Source organism: Microtus oregoni, unplaced genomic scaffold (assembly GCF_018167655.1).
Source record: "Microtus oregoni isolate MIOR12 unplaced genomic scaffold, Mior012 000131F_ref0000151, whole genome shotgun sequence".
Classification (NCBI taxonomy): Eukaryota; Metazoa; Chordata; class Mammalia; order Rodentia; family Cricetidae; genus Microtus; species Microtus oregoni.
The window spans coordinates 89,508-107,177 of record NW_024544774.1 but is presented as its reverse complement, the minus strand read 5'-3'; the positions used below and the strand labels follow the sequence as shown (position 1 = coordinate 107,177).

General features: G+C 60.7%; 1 protein-coding gene across 1 annotated transcript; it reads right to left on the bottom strand.

Annotated features, from left to right (window-relative positions):
* Nucleotides 1–1,181: 1,181 nt before the first annotated feature.
* Nucleotides 1,182–13,198, bottom strand: LOC121444540 (neuroligin 4-like). Its single transcript, XM_041646362.1, has 8 exons — nt 13,026–13,198; nt 10,253–11,482; nt 9,624–10,159; nt 8,600–8,659; nt 7,028–7,183; nt 5,556–5,741; nt 3,761–4,916; nt 1,182–2,623 (listed from the first exon to the last, which is right to left on the bottom strand). The coding sequence occupies exons 3-8, from the start codon at nt 10,048–10,050 to the stop codon at nt 1,639–1,641; spliced, it is 2,970 nt and encodes a 989-aa protein (XP_041502296.1). The 5' UTR covers nt 10,051–10,159; nt 10,253–11,482; nt 13,026–13,198; the 3' UTR covers nt 1,182–1,638.
* Between the last annotated feature and the right edge of the window lie 4,472 nt (nt 13,199–17,670).

The window sequence follows — 17,670 nt, the reverse complement described above, 5'->3', positions numbered from 1 at the left end:
AAAGGTCATGGGCGTGTGTGCGAGAAAGGTCACGGGCGTGCGCGCGAGAAAGGTCACGCGTGGTGCGAAAAAGGTCACGGGCATGTGCGCGAGAAAGGTCACGGGCGTGTGCAAGAAAGGTCACACGCGGGTGCGAGAAAGGTCACGGGTGTGTGTGCGAAACAGGTCACGTGTGTGCGCGAGAAAGGTCACGGGCGTGTGCGCGAGAAAGGTCACGCGTTGCGCGAGAAAGGTCACGGGCGTGTGCGCGAGAAAGGTCACGGGCGTGTGCGCGAGAAAGGTCACGGGCGGGGGCGAGAAAGGTCACGGGCGTGCGCGCGAGAAAGGTCACGGGCGGGCACGAGAAAGGTCACGCGTGGTGCGAAAAAGGTCACACGCATTGCGAGAAAGGTCACGGGCGTGTGCGCAAGAAAGGTCACGGGTGTGTGTGCGAGAAAGGTCACGGGCGTGGGTGCGAGAAAGGTCACGGGCGTGCGCGAGAAAGGTCACGGGAGTGTGCGCGAGAAAGGTCACGGGTGGGGGCGAGAAAGGTCACGGGCGTGGGTGCGAGAAAGGTCACGTGCCTGGGTGCGAGAAAGGTCACGGGCGTGGGTGCGAGAAAGGTCACGGGCGTGTGTGCGAGAAAGGTCACGGGTGGTGCGAGAAAGGTCACGGGCGTGTGTGCGAGAAAGGTCACGCGTGGTGCGAAAAAGGTCACGGGCGTGCGCGCGAGAAAGGTCACGCGTGGTGCGAAAAAGGTCACGGGCGTGTGCGCGAGAAAGGTCACGGGCGTGTGCAAGAAAGGTCACGCGCGGGTGCGAGAAAGGTCACGGGTGTGTGTGCGAAACAGGTCACGTGTGTGCGCGAGAAAGGTCACGGGCGTGTGCGCGAGAAAGGTCACGCGTTGCGCGAGAAAGGTCACGGGCGTGTGCGCGAGAAAGGTCACGCGCGTGTGCAAGAAAGGTCACGGGTGTGTGTGCGAAAAAGGTCACGTGTGTGCGCGAGAAAGGTCACGCGCGGGTGTGAGAAAGGTCACGCGTGAGACCGGTGTCAGTCACCACTAGAAGCCCCGCCCACCAGGGCGACGTCGTTCCCAGACTTCGACCCCGCCCACCCACCCCACGCCGGTGTCACTCCACACTCAGCCCCGCCCACCCCACGCGTGTCCCGCGCAGCCCCAGGCCCCGCCGCACGGACTCGAGTTCGAGAAAAACCGTTTATTGGCATCGTGTTCCCCCTCCCCCCTCCGCTCTGTGCAAACCCTCCCAGGTCGCACACGTATGACACACGTATGACGGTCGTGATCGTGTTTCCCCCCCCGGCCGCCCCCCACGCACCCCGTGTTCACGAAGTTCCCGCGAATTCAGTCCCGCGGCCACGGCGTCCGCGTTTCTCGTTTTCCACATGTATTTATATTTTTTATCGACTTTTTTTCCCCCGGCAGAGTCCGTGTGTCTGTGTCAAGATAAAAATCCCCACCCCCCCGGTGGGCGCCCACGCGGGACGGAAAAAAAAAAACAGAAAAACGGGGTGACGCGCGCTGCCCCTCCCCCGAAAAAACGAGATTAAACCGCGGGGAACAAAAAAAATCGAGAAAATCGAGAGTCTCCTCCTCCGCGTGAGTCCGCGTGTTCGGAACCGGAACCCGCCACCCGCCCGCTATACCCGCGTGGTCGAGTGTCCGTGCGGCAGGTTCGACCCGTTCTGCCCCCCCCCGCCGCCGCCGCCCACGCCGCCCGCGAAGGCGTTGAACGCCAGCGTCCCGGAGGCCGATCCCCCCGTGGCCGTGGCGATGGTGCTGGGCGCCAGGAGCGCGACGTCGTCGGGCGAGCGCCGCAGCGTGAGCGCGTAGTCGGGCGGGCAGGCCGCGTGGATCCCGCCCGTGATGGCGGTGGTGGTGGCGTCCGTGGCCGCGTCCACGCCGTTTCCGCCCACGCCGCCATCATGGCGCTGGCCGGGCCGAGGCGGCGGCGGGAGCGGTTTTTTCGCCGCCGTTGGGAACCCCCTGCCGTGGCCTCCGTGGCCGTGGCTGTGCCAGTGTCCCGCGTGCAGCCGCCGGTGCGTCTCGTGACGCCGCCGGTCCTTCTTGTAGTAGAGCGCGGCGAAGGCCAGGACGTTGAGCAGCAGCAGCGAGGCGCCGACCGCGATCGTCACGCTCAGCTCCGTGGCGTAGTCGCGCTTGGTCTCGATCAGCACCGTGGCGTCCTCCGCGTGGTTGGCGTGTCCGTGGGCGTGGGCGCGGCTCCCGCGTGGGCGCGGCCCGTGCTCGCCCCTCGCCGCCGTGACCGCGGGCCTCCGCGTGGCGGCCCAGGGCTTGCCGTGCGCGCGGCGGGCGTCCTTGTCGGTGGCGTCCGCGCCGTGGTCACGCGTGTTTTTGGCGTGGGCCGTGTCCCCGCCGTTGCCGGGCGCCCGCGGGGTGGTGCTGACGTACTGCAGGAGGTCACGCAGGCCGTGCAGGTGGGGCACGAGCTCGAGCCAGAAGGCGACCTTGGCGGCGCGGTAGTGGTCTCGCACCCGGGGCCGCAGCCCGATGTGCAGGTACAGCTGCTCCCGCGGGTCGTACTTGGACCAGGCCACCGCCTCGAACCGGTTCGGGCGCGTGTGGAGGAACGTGGTGTCCTGTGGCACCGGGCGGTTGGGGTCCCTGCGGGGGCGGGGGGGGGAGGAGAACACGCGTGAGACACGGGACGTCACGCGTGTGGTGCGTGTGATGTCCTGCGCGTTGCGTGTGATGTCATAGTTGTGTGTGATGTCATGCGTGATGTCGTCCGTGTTGCGTGTGATGTCCTGCGTGTTGTGTGTGATGTCATAGTTGTGTGTGATATCGTGCGTGATGTCGTCCGTGTTGCGTGTGATGTCCTGCGTGTTGTGTGTGATGTCATAGTTGTGTGTGATGTCGTGCGTGATGTCGTCCGTGTTGCGTGTGATGTCCTGCGTGTTGTGTGTGATGTCATAGTTGTGTGTGATGTCGTGCGCGATGTCGTCCGTGTTGCGTGTGATGTCATCCGTGTTGTGTGTGATGTCATAGTTGTGTGTGATGTCGCGCGTGTTCGGTGTGATGTCATGTGTGATGTCACGTGTGATGTCGTGCGTGATGTCATCCGTGTTGCGTGTGATGTCATCCGTGTTGTGTGTGATGTCATAGTTGTGTGTGATGTCGTGCGTGATGTCGTCCGTGTTGCGTGTGATGTCCTGCGTGTTGCGTGTGATGTCGCGCGTGTTCGGTGTGATGTCATGTGTGATGTCACGTGTGATGTCGTGCGTGATGTCATCCGTGTTGCGTGTGATGTCGCCTGTTGCGTGTGATGTCGCGCGTGATGTCATGCGTGTTCGGTGTGATGTCACGCATGAGGTCATCCGTGTGGCGTGTGGTGTTGTGCGTGTTGCGTGTGACGTCGCGCGTGGGACGTGTGGGGCCATGCTGGTCCCCCCGGGGGTCGTACGAGGGTCGCTCAGGGGTCAGGGTGGGGTCACATGGGGGTCACTGTGGGGTCATCAGGGTCACACAAATTTCAGGGCGTGACGTCACGGGATGCCGCGAGCACCCGAGCCTGCCATGACCCCGCCATGACCCCACCGCGACCCCGTGTTGACCCCGCGACGACCCCGTGATGACCCCACGATCATGTCACTATAATCCTGATCCCGTGTTGACCCCGCCATGACCCCACCGAATGGTCACCCAAACCCCGTGTTGAACCCATGTTGACCCCGTGCTGACCCCATCGCGACCCCGCGACCCCACCACAACCCCGCGACCCCACCGCGACCCCGCGCTCACCCCGTCTTGGCGAAGTTGGTCCAGTAGGTCATGACGACGGCGCTGAGCATGACGTCGTCGCGGGAGAAGTTGCAGGCGAAGAGGTCGTTGGCGGCGTCGGCGGCGTCCGCAGTCGCCATGGGGACGCCGAACACGTAGGGGACCTCATCGCCGTGCGCGGCCTCGGCCCCGCCCCCTGCACCCCCGGCCCCGCCCCCCCCGCAGCGGTGGCAGAAGGCGTAGAAGTACGTGGGCGAGCCGTAGCGCGCGTGCAGGTCGGCGGTGGCCACGGCGGGCGCCACCCACTGGTGGTCCGTGAACAGCGCCACCAGCGTCCGCCGCCGCCACGCCGCCCCGCGCTCCCGCGACGCCCAGTCCGTGTACATGAACTTCACCGTCTCCCGCAGCGCCGCGCGCCCGTCCCCGCCGCCGCCGTCCCCGCCGCCGTAGAGCCGGTCGACGAACGTGGCAATGGCGTGGTCGAACGCGGCGGCCCCCACGCCGCCACGCGGGTCCTCGCCGTCGTCGTCGTACGTGTGTTCCGTGTTTTCGCCGTCATGATTCGCACCCGCATCCTCCACGGCGCGACTCGCACTCGCGCCCGCGCGTTCCGCGCCGTCGTATGTGTTTTCCGTGTCGACGTCATGACTCGCACCCGCGCCGTCGTCATCGTACGCGTCTTCCGTGTCTTCGCCGCCGCGACTCGCACCCGCGTCCCCGCCCCCGACGAGGCCGTCCACGAAGCGCAGCCCCTCGCCCTGGTTGACGCCCAGCATGACATCGTAGTTGAGGAACTCGCCCTGCTCCATGAGGATCTGCGGGTCGTCGGGGATCACGTCCCCGTCCACCACCGGCCCGAACGCCACGTGGTACGCCCCCGCCGCCGCCACTCGCACCCAGGGCCGCGACAGCTCCCGCCAGCCCGCGCCCCGCAGGCACTGCACCAGCGCCGACGTGTCCCACGACCCCGGCGACGGCGACCCCGGCGACGACCCCGGCGATGACCCCGGTGATGACCCCGGCGACCCGGGCGATGACCCCGGCGACGACCCCGGCGACGATCCCGGGCCGCAGCCCAGCTGTTCCGCCAGCGCCCGCGCAGACTTGGCCGGCTGGTAGTTCACCGCCCAGCTCGACAGCGCCGTGCCGCTCTGGATGATCGCCTTCTGGAAGAGGCCTGCGGGGGGGGGGGGTCAGGGTGGGGTCAAGGAGGGGGTAACAAACACGGGTCATGGTGGGGTCATGGCAGGGTCAGGGTGGGATCATGTGGGGTCACGGTGGGGTCAGGGCGGGGTCACGTGGGGTCAGGGTGGGGTCACATGGGGTCAGGGTGGGGTCAGGGTGGGATCATGGTGGGGTCAGGGCGGGGTCACGTGGGGTCACATGGGGTCAGGGTGGAGTCACGGTGGGGTCAGGGTGGGGTCACGTGGGGTCAGGGTGGGGTCACGGTGGGGTCATGTGTGGTCACAGAGTCAGGGTGGGGGTCACATGGGGTCATGGTGGGGTCACGTGGGGTCAGGGCGGGGTCCCCCGGGGGTCGTCACGGAGCCGGAGGTCAGCTCACAAGGCCATCACGGGAATCCCCGGCGGGGGTCACGGGTCAGGGGTCGGGGGTCACCGCCGCACGGGGGTCAGGGGTCGGGGAGGTCGGGATCCCCCGGGGGTCGTCACGGATTCGAGTCCCGGGGTGATGCAGGTCCCAAGGTCATCGCGCGCCGCGGGGGGGCCGGGGGTCGCGTGGGGGTCGCGCGGAGGTCGGGGGTCGCGGGGGGGTCGCGGGGGGGTCGCGTGGGGGTCAGGGGTCGGGGGTCCTCACCCTCCGAGTAGTGCGAGAGCGTGAGCAGGCTGACGCAGGAGGCGCCGGCGCCTGAGCCGAACACGGTGACGCGCCCGGGGTCCCCGCCGAAGGCGCCCGCGTTCTCCTCCACCCAGCGCAGCGCCTGGATCTGGTCCAGGAGGCCGTAGTTGCCCCGCGCGGCCTGGTCGCCCGTGCTCAGGAAGCCTGCAGGGGGCAGGGTCACGCAACACGCTAAGCACACGCGGAGAACACGCTGAGCACATGCGGAGAACACGCTAAGCACACGCTAAGATGCTGAGCGCACGTGGGAAATGGGGCGGGTTCACGGGGGGTCGTGGGGGCCTCACGGGGGGTCACGCCGAGCTCAGGAAAAGCAGGGTCGCCAGGGGGTCACGCAGCACGCTAAGCACACACCGAGCACATGCGGAGAACACGCCAGGCACACGCGAAGCACACGTGTGAAATGGGGCAGGGTCATGGGGGGGTCGTGGGGGGCTCACGGGGGTCACACCGAGGTCAGGAAAATTTGCACACGCCAAGCACACGCCGAGCACATGCTAAGTTGTGAAACGGGGCAGGGTCATGGGGGTCACGGGGGGTCGGGGCGGGGTCGTGGGGGTCAAATTGGGGTCAGGAAACGTCGCACACGCCAAGCACACGGTAACGTGTGAAATGGGGCGGGGTCATGTGGGGTCACGACAGGGTCGTGGGGGTCACGCTGAGGTCAGGAAATGCCACACACGCCACACAAGTGAAGCACGGATGGCGTCGCGCGGGGTCACCACTGGGTCACGCACACGCGGACCACACACCCCAAGTGCACGTGAGGCGGGGTCGGGGGTCGCACACGGCACGCACACGCCACGCACACGCGCCCGTGAGGCGAGGTCAGAGGTCAGGGGTCACACACGCCACGCACACGCTACGCACACGCGCCCGTGAGGCGAGGTCAGAAGTCAGGGGTCACACCCGCCACGCACACGCCAAGCGCCCGTGAGGCAGGGTCGGGGGTCGGGGGTCACACACGCCACGCACACGCCAAGCGCCCGTGAGGCGGTGTCGGGGGTCGCACACGCCTCGCACATGCCACGCACACGCCAAGCGCCCGTGAGGCAAGGTCAGGGGTTAGGGGTCGCACACGCCACCCACACGCCACGCACACGCCACGCACCCGTGAGGCGGGGTCAGAGGTCAGGGGTCACACATGCCACGCACACGCCACGCACACGCGCCCGTGAGGCGAGGTCAGAAGTCACGGGTCACACCCGCCACGCACACGCCACGCACCCGTGAGGCGGGGTCAGAGGTCAGGTGTCACACACGCCACGCACACGCGCCCGTGAGGCGAGGTCCGGGGTCAGGGGTCGCACACGCCACGCACACGCCAAGCGCCCGTGACGCGGGGTCGGGGATCACACACGCCACGCACACGCCTCGCACACGCCACGCACACGCCAAGCGCCTGTGAGGCGGGGTCGGGGGTTGCTCACCCAGCACGCCGAGCCGGTAGTTGACGGTGACGACGATGACGTCGCCGTAGCTGGCCAACACGCTGCCGTCCACCAGGTTCCCGCTGCCCTGCATGTAGGAGCCGCCGTGGATGTAGACCATGACCGGCCTCCCGCCGGGGTTGGGGCCGTGGGCGCCTGCGGGGGGGAGAGGGGGTCACGGGGGGGCGTGGTCGCGGGGTCACGGGGGCCCACTTCCTGTTTCCTGCCCCACTTCCTGTTTCCTACCTCACTTCCTGCCCCACTTCCTGTTTCCTGCCCCACTTCCTGTTTCCTGTCCCACTTCCTGCCCCACTTCCTGTTTCCTGCCCCAATTCCTGCCCCACTTCCTGTTTCCTGCCCCAATTCCTGCCCCACTTCCTGTTTCCTGCCCCAATTCCTGCCCCACTTCCTGTTTCCTGCCCCACTTCCTGTTTCCTACCTCACTTCCTGCCCCACTTCCTGTTTCCTGTCCCACTTCCTGCCCCACTTCCTGTTTCCTACCCCACTTCCTGTTCTATTTCCTGTTTCCTGCACCACTTCCTGTTTCCTGCCCTACTTCCTGCCCCACTTCCTGTTTCCTACCCCACTTCCTGTTCTATTTCCTGTTTCCTGCACCACTTCCTGTGTCCTGCCCCACTTCCTGTCCCAGTTCCTGTTTCCTACCCCATTTCCTGCCCCACTTCCTGTTTCCTGCCCCACTTCCTGTCTCATTCCCCACTTCCTGCCCCACTTCCTGTTTCCTGCCCCACTTCCTGTCTCACTTTCTGCCCCATTTCCTGTTTCCTACCTCACTTCCTGTCCCGCCTCCTGCCCCACTTCCTGTCCCGCCTCCTGCCCCACTTCCTGTCCCCTGCCAGACTCCCCCTCCCCTCATGAATATTCACAGATATGCAAATCCGAGCGGCAAATATGCAGATTTATGCAAACGCCGGTCCTCCTCCCCTGCTCCCGGAATCCCACGGTTTGGCGCCGTGACCTCGGGGCAGGGAGGTCGCGCATGCCGTGACCCCGGGGTCACGCGGGGGTCAGGTGCCGTGACCTCGGGGTCGCGGAGAAGGTTCCCGCGACCCCGGGATGCCACAGAAAACGGTTTCCGCGTGGGGTCGTTAAAGAGAAACCGGGAGAAAAAAGACGAGAAAAACGATAAAATCGATAAAACGGCGAAACCGATAAAAATCGATAAAACGACGAAACCGATAAAAATCGATAAAATGATGAAACCGATGAAAATCGATAAGAATGACCAAAAACGATGAAATCGATAAAACAATAAAATCGATAAAACGATGAAACCGATAAAATCGATAAGAATGATCAAAAACGATAAAATCAATAAAACGATAAAATCGATAAAACGATGAAACCGATAAAATCGATAAGAATGATCAAAAACGATAAAATCGATAAAACGATAAAATCGACAAAACGACGAAACCGATAAAATCGATAAAACGATGAAACCGATAAAACGACGAAACCGATAAAATCGATAAGAACGACCCAAAACGATAAAATTCAAAGGTCAACAAAAACCGATAAAATCGATAAAAAAAAAGAAAAAAATCTCGATACCTTCGTCGTGACCGCGCTCGCGACCCGTGATGTCGTCGGCGACTTTCCCCGTGTCGGCTCCTGGGTCGGACGGCGGCGGGGGAGGGGGGAGAACAAAAAAATCAACATGGCGGACACGGACACGGGTGTCCTGACGTCGGGAGACACCGCGAAGACGGGAAAAAAAAAACGTAAAACTCGAGAAAAGCCGGGACGGAGAAAACGGGAAAAAATCCGGGGTCGCGTGTGCGAGAGAAAAAAAAAAACGAGAAAAGAAAACCCGGGGTCACAGGACCGCACACGCGTGATGTGCAGTCGCCGCACGCGTGTCGGCGCCCACGGCGCCCATGGGTGTGACCTCTGACCTCCGCGCGGACGGCGTCGCACGGTGACCTCCCCCGACCCCGTGTGAAACCGCAACGTCATCCGTGCCCTAACCGTGTCCTCCCGTGTAACCCGTGCGCAGAGCGTGCGAATCCCGTGTCCTAAGCGTGTCAGTGTCATCCCGCTTAACCCGTGTCCCAAGCGTGTCCATCAAGCGTAACAAGAGCGTAAACCTCGCGTACTAAGCGCGTCAATCCCATGTTCTTAGCGTGTCCACCCTGTGTAACCCGTGTCCTAAACGAGTCCATCGCCCGTACTAACTGCGTCATCCCGTGTACTAAGCGTGTTGTAACACATGTACCAAGCGTGTTGATCCCGCGTACTAAGCGTCTCAATACCGCGTAAAACGCGAACGAACCGTGCTGTAACCCGTGTCCTAAGCGTGTCAGTGTCACCACAGGTAACCCGTGTAGTAAGCGTGTTGTAACCCGTGTAACAAGCGTGGGAATCCCTCTTAAATGATGTGCTAAGCGTGTTAATCCCATGTCGTAAGCGTGTGATCCCGTGTAACCCGTGTCCCAAGCGTGTCCATCTCGCGTAACTATAGCGCAAACCTCGCGTACTAAGCGCGTCAATCCCGTGTAACCCGTGTACTTAGCGTGTCCATCCCATGTAGTCCGTGTCCGTAGCGTGTTAATCCCGTGTCCGTCCCGTGTCTCACCCGCGGGCGCGTAGACGTTGAGGAACAGGCAGTCCTCGTCCTGGTCCCACACACGCGCGGCCGCGGCCCCCGGGTTGGCGGTCAGCCACACGGGCAGCATCTCCCGCGGCGGGGGCGGTGGCGCCGCGCGGTCCCCGAGCACGGGCTGCGGGCATACGGGTGCGAACTGCGACGCGTCGCGCACGCCCGGCCACGGGGACGGCGGCTCCGGCGCCTGGAACCTCCTTGCGCCCGTCGGCGGCGCAGCGTACGGCACGCCCAGGAACTGGTCCACGGGGTCCAACGCGCTGCCCGGCAGGGGCGCCCGCACCCCGCGCAGCTTCCCGTACCGCGTGGTCACCACCACGGGCGACGCGCGGCCGCCCCACGCCAGGAACACGCAGCAGCACGCCAAGGGCAGCGCCCACGCGCAGCGGCGCGGCGCCATCGGGACGGCGCGGAAACAACACGCGGGGATCCGGGTTCGAGGTCAGCCGCCGCGGGGCGTCCTCATGGCGGGGCCGTCGGGCGCGGGTCGCTCCCGGCGTCCGCGGGGGCTGAGGGGAGATGATCCCGGGGGGAACACGTTACACGCATGTGGACTCAGCGCCCAGCACCCACACGCGAGGTCACGCCTCCCGCGCGCTCACCGTGACATCCGTGTCCCGTGACGCCGCCCGGACCGCGGCTCTGAGGCTCCGCCCAGCTCAGCCCTGCGCGGGGGGGGGCAGGGGGGGACACGGGACACACACGCGTGACGTGCGCACGCCCGGAACGCGGGGAAAAAAGCGTGAAATGAAACACGGACGGACACGCGTGGATGGCGCGGCGGGTTTAATGCGTGACGTGGACATGGAAACGTGTGGAGACGTGTAAATCGTGGAGGGGGGCGGAAAGTAAAAAATAAAAAACACGTGAATATAAAAAAAGTAAAATAAAAAAGTAAATAAAATTAAAAATGAAAAAATTAATTAAAATAAAATAAAAAAATGAATGAAAATAAAACACGGGAGCGGCCAGGGCCACGCGTGACGAACGTCCACACGCACGCACACACGTGGGATGACGTCGCCCGAGGACACGGGATGATGTCACATGATGAGGGGTATGATGTCGCCCGAGGACACGGGATGATGTCGCCCGTTAACGTGATGATGTCGCCCGATAACACGGGATGACGTCGCCCGATGACAGGGGATGATGTCGCCCGTTACCGTGATGATGTCATGCGATGGTCGGGATGATGTCGCCCGTTACCGTGATGATGTCACTCAATAACACATGAGGATGTCACCTGATGACACGGGATGATGTCGCCCGTTAACATGATGATGTCACCCGATGATAGGGATGATGTCACTCGTTAACACGAGACGATGTCTCCCAATGACATGGGATGATGTCGCCCGTTACCGTGATGATGTCGCCCGATAACACGGGATGATGTCACTCGTTAACACGTTGGGATGATGTCGCCCGGGGGACTCGGGTTCGAGGCCTGTGTGGGGGGAAGAGGACGTCAGGCGCGATGGCGTGCTAGGTGCTGCGCTGAGTCCTACCGTGTGCTAGGTGCTGCGCTGAGTCCTCCCGTGTGCTAGGTGCTGCGCTGAGTCCTCCCGTGTGCTAGGTGCTGCGCTGAGTCCTACCGCGCGTGACGGGAGCCGAGTGCGAACAACGCCACCCCGGCGGGGGCGCGCGCGGGTTCGAGCGAAGCGAGTGCGAGCCAATGGACGCGGAGCCCGAGGGACTCAGCCCAGTCCTCTAAGCACCCCGCGGAGGCCGAGGACCCTGGGTGTACTGAGCACCGAGCACCCGCGTCCCTCGGCGGGGCGAAATCATCACGACACCACGGAGCCTCCGCCGGGAGCCGGGTTCGAATCCTGGGAGGAAAAAAAATAAAGAGAATTAAGAAAAAGGAGAAAATGACGTCGTCACGACAAAATAAAAAATAATAAAGCAATATTTTATAATAAAATATGAAACGACAAAAATGATAAAATGCTATCACAATAATAAAATAGAAATAATAATAAAATAATGTTAGTGTAAAACATATAACAAGAATGACACAATATTAGAATGAAATAATAAAACAATACCGTAATAAAACGTAAAATAGTAAAAATAATAAAACAATATTATAACAAAATAATAAAATATAAAATAATAAACATGATAAAATATTACTATAACGAAATAATAAAATGAAATTAATAAAAAATTAAAGAGGAATTGAACAGGGAAATGTGGACGAACCAGGGGACGGGAACGACGGCGTGTAATTAAAATTTTGTGTCTGGCGTGAAAGGAAAAATAGTAGAAAAACGATAAAAATAATATTGTAACGACAAAATAAAAAATGATGAAAATAATAAAGTAATACTATAATAAAATATAAAATGATAAAAAATAAAATGACAAAAAAATAAAAAAATAAAATGACATTATAATAAAATAATAAAATAAGAAATAATAATAAAATAATATTACTATAAAATATATAACAACAAAAATGATAAAATATTATAACGAAATAATAAAATAATATAACAAAATATAAAATAATGAATATAATAAAATATTACTATAACGAAATAATAAAATAAACGATAATAAAATAATATTACAATGAAATATAAAATAATGAAAAGAACAAAATATTGTTATAACGAAATAACGAAATAAAAAATGATGGAAAATAAATAAAATAAGCAATAAATAATAAACAAGGACCCCAAAGCAGGACAGGGGCGGGACCTCCCGGGGTGACTGACAGCTCCGCGCAGACCCCGCCCCCCTCCCCCTCCCCCGCACAGAGAGGGAAAAAATAAAATAAAATAAAAATAAAATATTCAGCCTCCAAAAAAAATATAAAAAAATAATAAAATCCGTGCAGGGGAGGAACGAATGAAGGAGCGGAACGAATGAATGAACCCCCAAAAAAAACCGAGGCTGCAGGGAGCAGGGGAGGGGGGGGAAATAAATTAAATTTTTTTTATTAATAAGAAAATAATTTAAAAAAAAAGAAACATAAAGGAAACGGAATGATAGATTTTTTTTTAAAAAAAAAATAGGGGAAAAATGAAATTAAAATAAATAAAAAAAAAAGCCCGGATGACAACGGAAAAAAATTTAAAAAAATAAAATAAAATAAATAAAATGAGTTAAAACTATACATCGCGAACGGCGACCGGGAACCCGAACCGAAACCGGACCCAACCGGACCCAACCGCTCCCCCCTCCCCCCCTCCCGCGGCGCCAAGATGGCGGCTGGGAAAAAAAAAACCCAAAAATTAATCAAAAAAAAAATTAATTTTCACGGATTTATCAAAAAATTAAAAAAATAATAAAAACACATCCGGGAATTTACACCTTAAAAAAAATCCCCGGATTTTCCCCCTCGGACCCCGGAGCCGCCGTTACCTGCGGCGGCGCGCGCCGCAACCATCCGGGACCCGGCCAATCCGGAAAGAACCCGGATGAAAGAGATCAAAAAAATCAATCAACAAACAAACCGCGATCCATAAACTCGCGCGGCCGAGCCGGCCCGGACCGGTTTCCCCCGGTTTGCCCCCGGTTGGCCACCGGCGCGCGCGCGCAGAGGACGCCGGGGTCGACGCAGCCCCGGGCCCCGCCCCCTCCCTCCGCGGAGGCCCCGCCCCTCCCGCCGCTCCGCGCGCTGATTGGCCGGCACGGACAGCGCATCGGCCAATGGCGGAGGCGGAAGGCCTTGGCGACAGCGGCCGGGGGGGGGGGGGGAACGACTTCCGGTGAGGGGCCGCGGGGGCTTCTGGGAGATGGAGTTCCGCACGGGAATCAACCGCCGCGGAGACGCGGAAACGGGGCAATCAAAGCCGTTTCCGGTTTGTACCGGAAGTGAGGGTGCTCACCGCACAGCCTTCTGGGAGATGTGGTTCCCCGGGTACCGCGTACCGAGCACGGAGGGGCCGCGGAAAAGGAGCAGCCCAGTCCGTTTCCGGTGTGTACCGGAAGTGAGGGTACTCGCCGCAGAGCCTTCTGGGAGCCGTTGTTCCCGGGTACCGCGTACCTAGCACGGGATGGGCCGCGGAACCGGAGCAGCCCAGCCAGGCCGTTTTCGGTTTTTACCGGAAGTTCGGGGGCTCACCGCTGCGCATTCTGGGAGATGTAGTTCTCGCCGAATAACCAAGTACCGGGCACGACGAGGCCGCGGAAACGGGGTTTGTACCGGAAGTTAGGGGGCTCCCCGCAGAGCCTTCTGGGAGATGTAGTTCCCCGGGTACCGCATACCGGGAACGGTGCGGCCGCGGAACCGGCGTAAAGTCGTTTCCGGTTAGTACCGGAAGTCCGGCGGGCTCACCGCAGAGCCTTCTGGGAGACGTAGTTCTCCAGGGATCATCGCGTACCGGTAACTGCGGGACCGCGGAAACCAGGTTTCCCGCGTGTACCGGAAGTTCGGGGGGCTCACCGCAGAGCATTCTGGGAGACGCAGTTCTCCGGGGATCACCGCGTACCGGGCACAGTGCGTCCGCGGAACCGGTGCAAAGGCGTTTCCGGTTTGTACCGGAATTCCGTGGGAATCGCCCCAGAGCATTCTGGGAGATGTAGTTCTTCCGGGATCACCGCGTACCGGCCACAGTGCGGCCGCGGAAACGGTGCAAAGTCGTTTCCGGTTTGTACCGGAAGTCCGGCGGGCTCACCGCAGAGCATTCTGGGAGATGTAGTTCTCCCGGGATCACCGCGTACCGGCCACGGAACCGGTGCAAAGGCGTTTCCGGTGCGAACCGGAAGTTTTGGGTGGAACCGCAGAGCATTCTGGGAGATGTAGTTCCCACGGGAACCCGGTGCGCTCACCTGCGCTCTCCCGGACCCGCAGCTGCAGCACCGAGCACCGCGGGGACCAAGTACCTAGCACCGCGGGTACTGAGCACCGAGCACCGCGGGGACCAAGCACCAAGCACCGTGGGGACCGAGCACCAAGCACCGCGGGGACTCAGCACCGAGCACCAAGCACCCAGCAGACTAAGCACTGCAGGGACCGAGCACCGCGAGGACCAAGCACCAAGCACCGCGGGAACTTAGTACCTAGCACCGCGGGGACTCAGCACCGAGCACCAAGCACCCAGCAGCGGACTGAGCACCGAGCACCCCAGGTACTAAACACCGAGCACCGCGGGGACCGAGCACCGAGCACCATGGGGACTGAGCACCAAGCACCGCGGGGACTCAGCACCGAGCACCAAGCACCCAGCAGCGGACTCAGCACCGAGCACCCCAGGTACTAAACACCGAGCACCGCGGGGACCGAGCACCGAGCACCAAGCACCACAGGGACTCAGCACCGAGCACCAAGCACCCAGCGGACTAAGCACCGAGCACCCCAGGTACTAAACACCGAGCACCATGGGGACTCAGCACAGACCTCAAAGCACCCAGCGGACTAAGCACTGCAGGGACCGAGTACTGCGGGGACCGAGTACCTCGTGTGTACTGAGCACCAAGCACCGCGGGAACTTAGTACCCAGCACCGCGGGGACTCAGCACCGAGCACCAAGCACCCAGCGGACTCAGCACTGTGGGGACCGAGTACCTCGTGTGTACTGAGCACCAAGCACCGCGGGAACTTAGTACCTAGCACCGCGGGGACTCAGCACCGAGCACCAAGCACCCAGCAGAGGACTGAGCACCGAGCACCCCGGGTACTAAACACCGAGCACCGCGGGGACTCAGCACCGAGCACCAAGCACCCAGCGGACTAAGCACCGAGCACCGCGGGGACCGAGCACCAAGCACCCAGCGGACTCAGCACCGAGCACCGCGGGTACTAAGCACCAAGCACCGCGGGGACCGAGCACCGAGCACCAAGCACCCCGCGGTCTGAGCGGGGACCGAGTACCGAGCACCATGGGGACTCAGCACCGAGCACCCAGCGGACTAAGCACCGAGCACCCCAGGTACTAAACACCGAGCACCGCAGGGACTCAGCACAGACCTCAAAGCACCCAGCGGACTAAGCACTGAAGCACCATCACTCAGCACCGAGCACCAAGCACCCAGCGGACTCAGTACTGCGGGGACCGAGTACCTCGTGTGTACTGAGCACCAAGCACCGCGGGAACTTAGTACCTAGCACCGCGGGGAATCAGCACCGAGCACCATGGGGACTCAGCACCGAGCACCAAGCACCCAGCGGACTCAGCACCGAGCACCGCGGGGACTCAGCACAGACCTCAAAGCACCCAGCGGATTCAGCACCGAGCACCAAGCACCGCGGGGACCGAGCACCAAGCACCGTGGGGACTCAGCACCAAGCACCAAGCACCCAGCGGACTCAGCACCGAGCACCAAGCACCCCAGGTACTAAGCACCGAGCACCACAGGGACTCAGCACCGAGCACCGCGGGGACTGAGCACCCAGCACCAAGCACCCAGCGGACTCAGCACTGTGGGGACCGAGCACCCTGTGCATTAAGCACCAAGCACCGCGGGAACTTAGTACCCAGCACCGCGGGGACTCAGCACCGAGCACCAAGCACCCAGCAGAGGACTGAGCACCGAGCACCGCGGGGACTCAGCACCGAGCACCAAGCATCCAGCGGACTAAGCACCGTGTCTCAGACACAGAACCCGGCTGCCTGTGGGCGCGAGAAAGGTCACGGCGCGTGGTGTGAGATAAGTCCCACGCGTGGTGCGAGAAAGGTCACGCGCGTGGTGCGAGAAAGGTCACGCTCTTGTGTGAAATAAGTCCCAGCCGTGGCGTGAGAAAGGTCCCAGGCGTGTGTGTGACATAAGTCCCAGGCGTGTGCGCGAGAAAGGTCACGGGCGTGTGCAAGATAGGTCCCACGCGTGGAGTGAAAAATGTCCCACGTGCTGTGAAATAAGTCCCAGCCGTGGTGCGAGAAAGGTCACACATGAGTGCGAGATAGGTCCCGCGTGCTGTGTGAAAAAGGTCACGCGTGTGTGTGAGATAGTTCCCAGGCGTGGTGCGAGAAAGGTCACACTAGGGTGTGAAATAAGTCTCGCGTACTGTGAAAAAGGTCACGCTAGTGTGTGAGAAAGGTCCCAGGCGTGTGCCGCTCGCACCGCATGTCCCGTGCCTCACGTGTGTCCCCTCCCCCCCCTCCCGGAGGCTCCGCCCTCGTCCGTCTTCCACTTCCCGCCCAGCTCCGACCCGGACCCCGCGACCTCCGCACTTACTCTCTCGATTTTTTATTTTTTTGTAAATTTTTCATCTCGTTCTGACCCCGCCCGCCCGCCCCCCCCCCGTGCGCACGGCGCGGACGGAGCCTGTGACGGTTTTTCCCACGCGCGGAACGCGGTCACGACGGGGAGTCATGTCACGCGCGTGACGTCACGCCCGGCCGTTTTTTTTTTTTTTTTTTTTTTTTTTAGCGGGGATTTTTGATTTTCCCGGTGAAGAAATGAAGCGAAGGGAGGACGCGGGGCGGGGGAACCGGGGGAGAGGCGACGCCGCGTTGAAGTAATGAATTCCTAAACGTTTCTAAATTAATTATTCGTATTTTAATTAAATTAATAACTTTTAAAATTTTAGTTTAATTCGACTTTTTTGTTTCGTTTTTTTTTTTTCATGCGACTTGGGAGCTCGGTCCCCCTGGGTGCTGGGAGCTAAGTTCCCCCTGGGTGCTGAGAGCTGAGTCCACTGGGATCTAATAACTCAGTCCCCTTGTGTGCTGGGAGTTGATTCCTTCCCGGGTGCTGGGAGCTGACTCGCCGCTGGGTGCTGGGAGCTGAGTCTTTCCTGGGTGTTGGTACTTAAGTCCCCCTCCACCCGGCTGCAGGTGGCTCCACCCCCTCTCCCGGTTGGGTGCTGGGAGCTGAGTCCCTCTGGGTGCTGGGCGCTGAGTCCTCCCTGGGTGCTGGGCTGAGTCCTCCCTGGGTGCTGGGAGCTGAGTCCTCCCCGGGTGCTGGGGGCTGAGTCCTCCCTGGGTGCTGGGAGCTGAGTCCTCCTCCCCGCATCTCCGGGCACGCGCGCGGGTGGGCGGGGGGGGGGGGGGGTCACGTGGTCGCGGACCCCACGGTCACGCGGGGGAAGGGGCGGGGCGGGGCCGCCCGCGAGGTGAGCACTTCC

Bases quoted from the DNA above. Each gene is read 5' to 3' on its own strand.
- LOC121444540 (XM_041646362.1), bottom strand. From the start codon at position 10,050: ATGGCGCCGCGCCGCTGCGCGTGGGCGCTGCCCTTGGCGTGCTGCTGC. The intron at 7,184-8,599 runs GTATCGAGATTT...TCCCCCCCGCAG, and splicing joins CGAGCGCGGTCACGACGAAG to GCGCCCACGGCCCCAACCCC. The intron at 5,742-7,027 runs GTGAGCAACCCC...TGCCCCCTGCAG, and splicing joins CTACCGGCTCGGCGTGCTGG to GCTTCCTGAGCACGGGCGAC.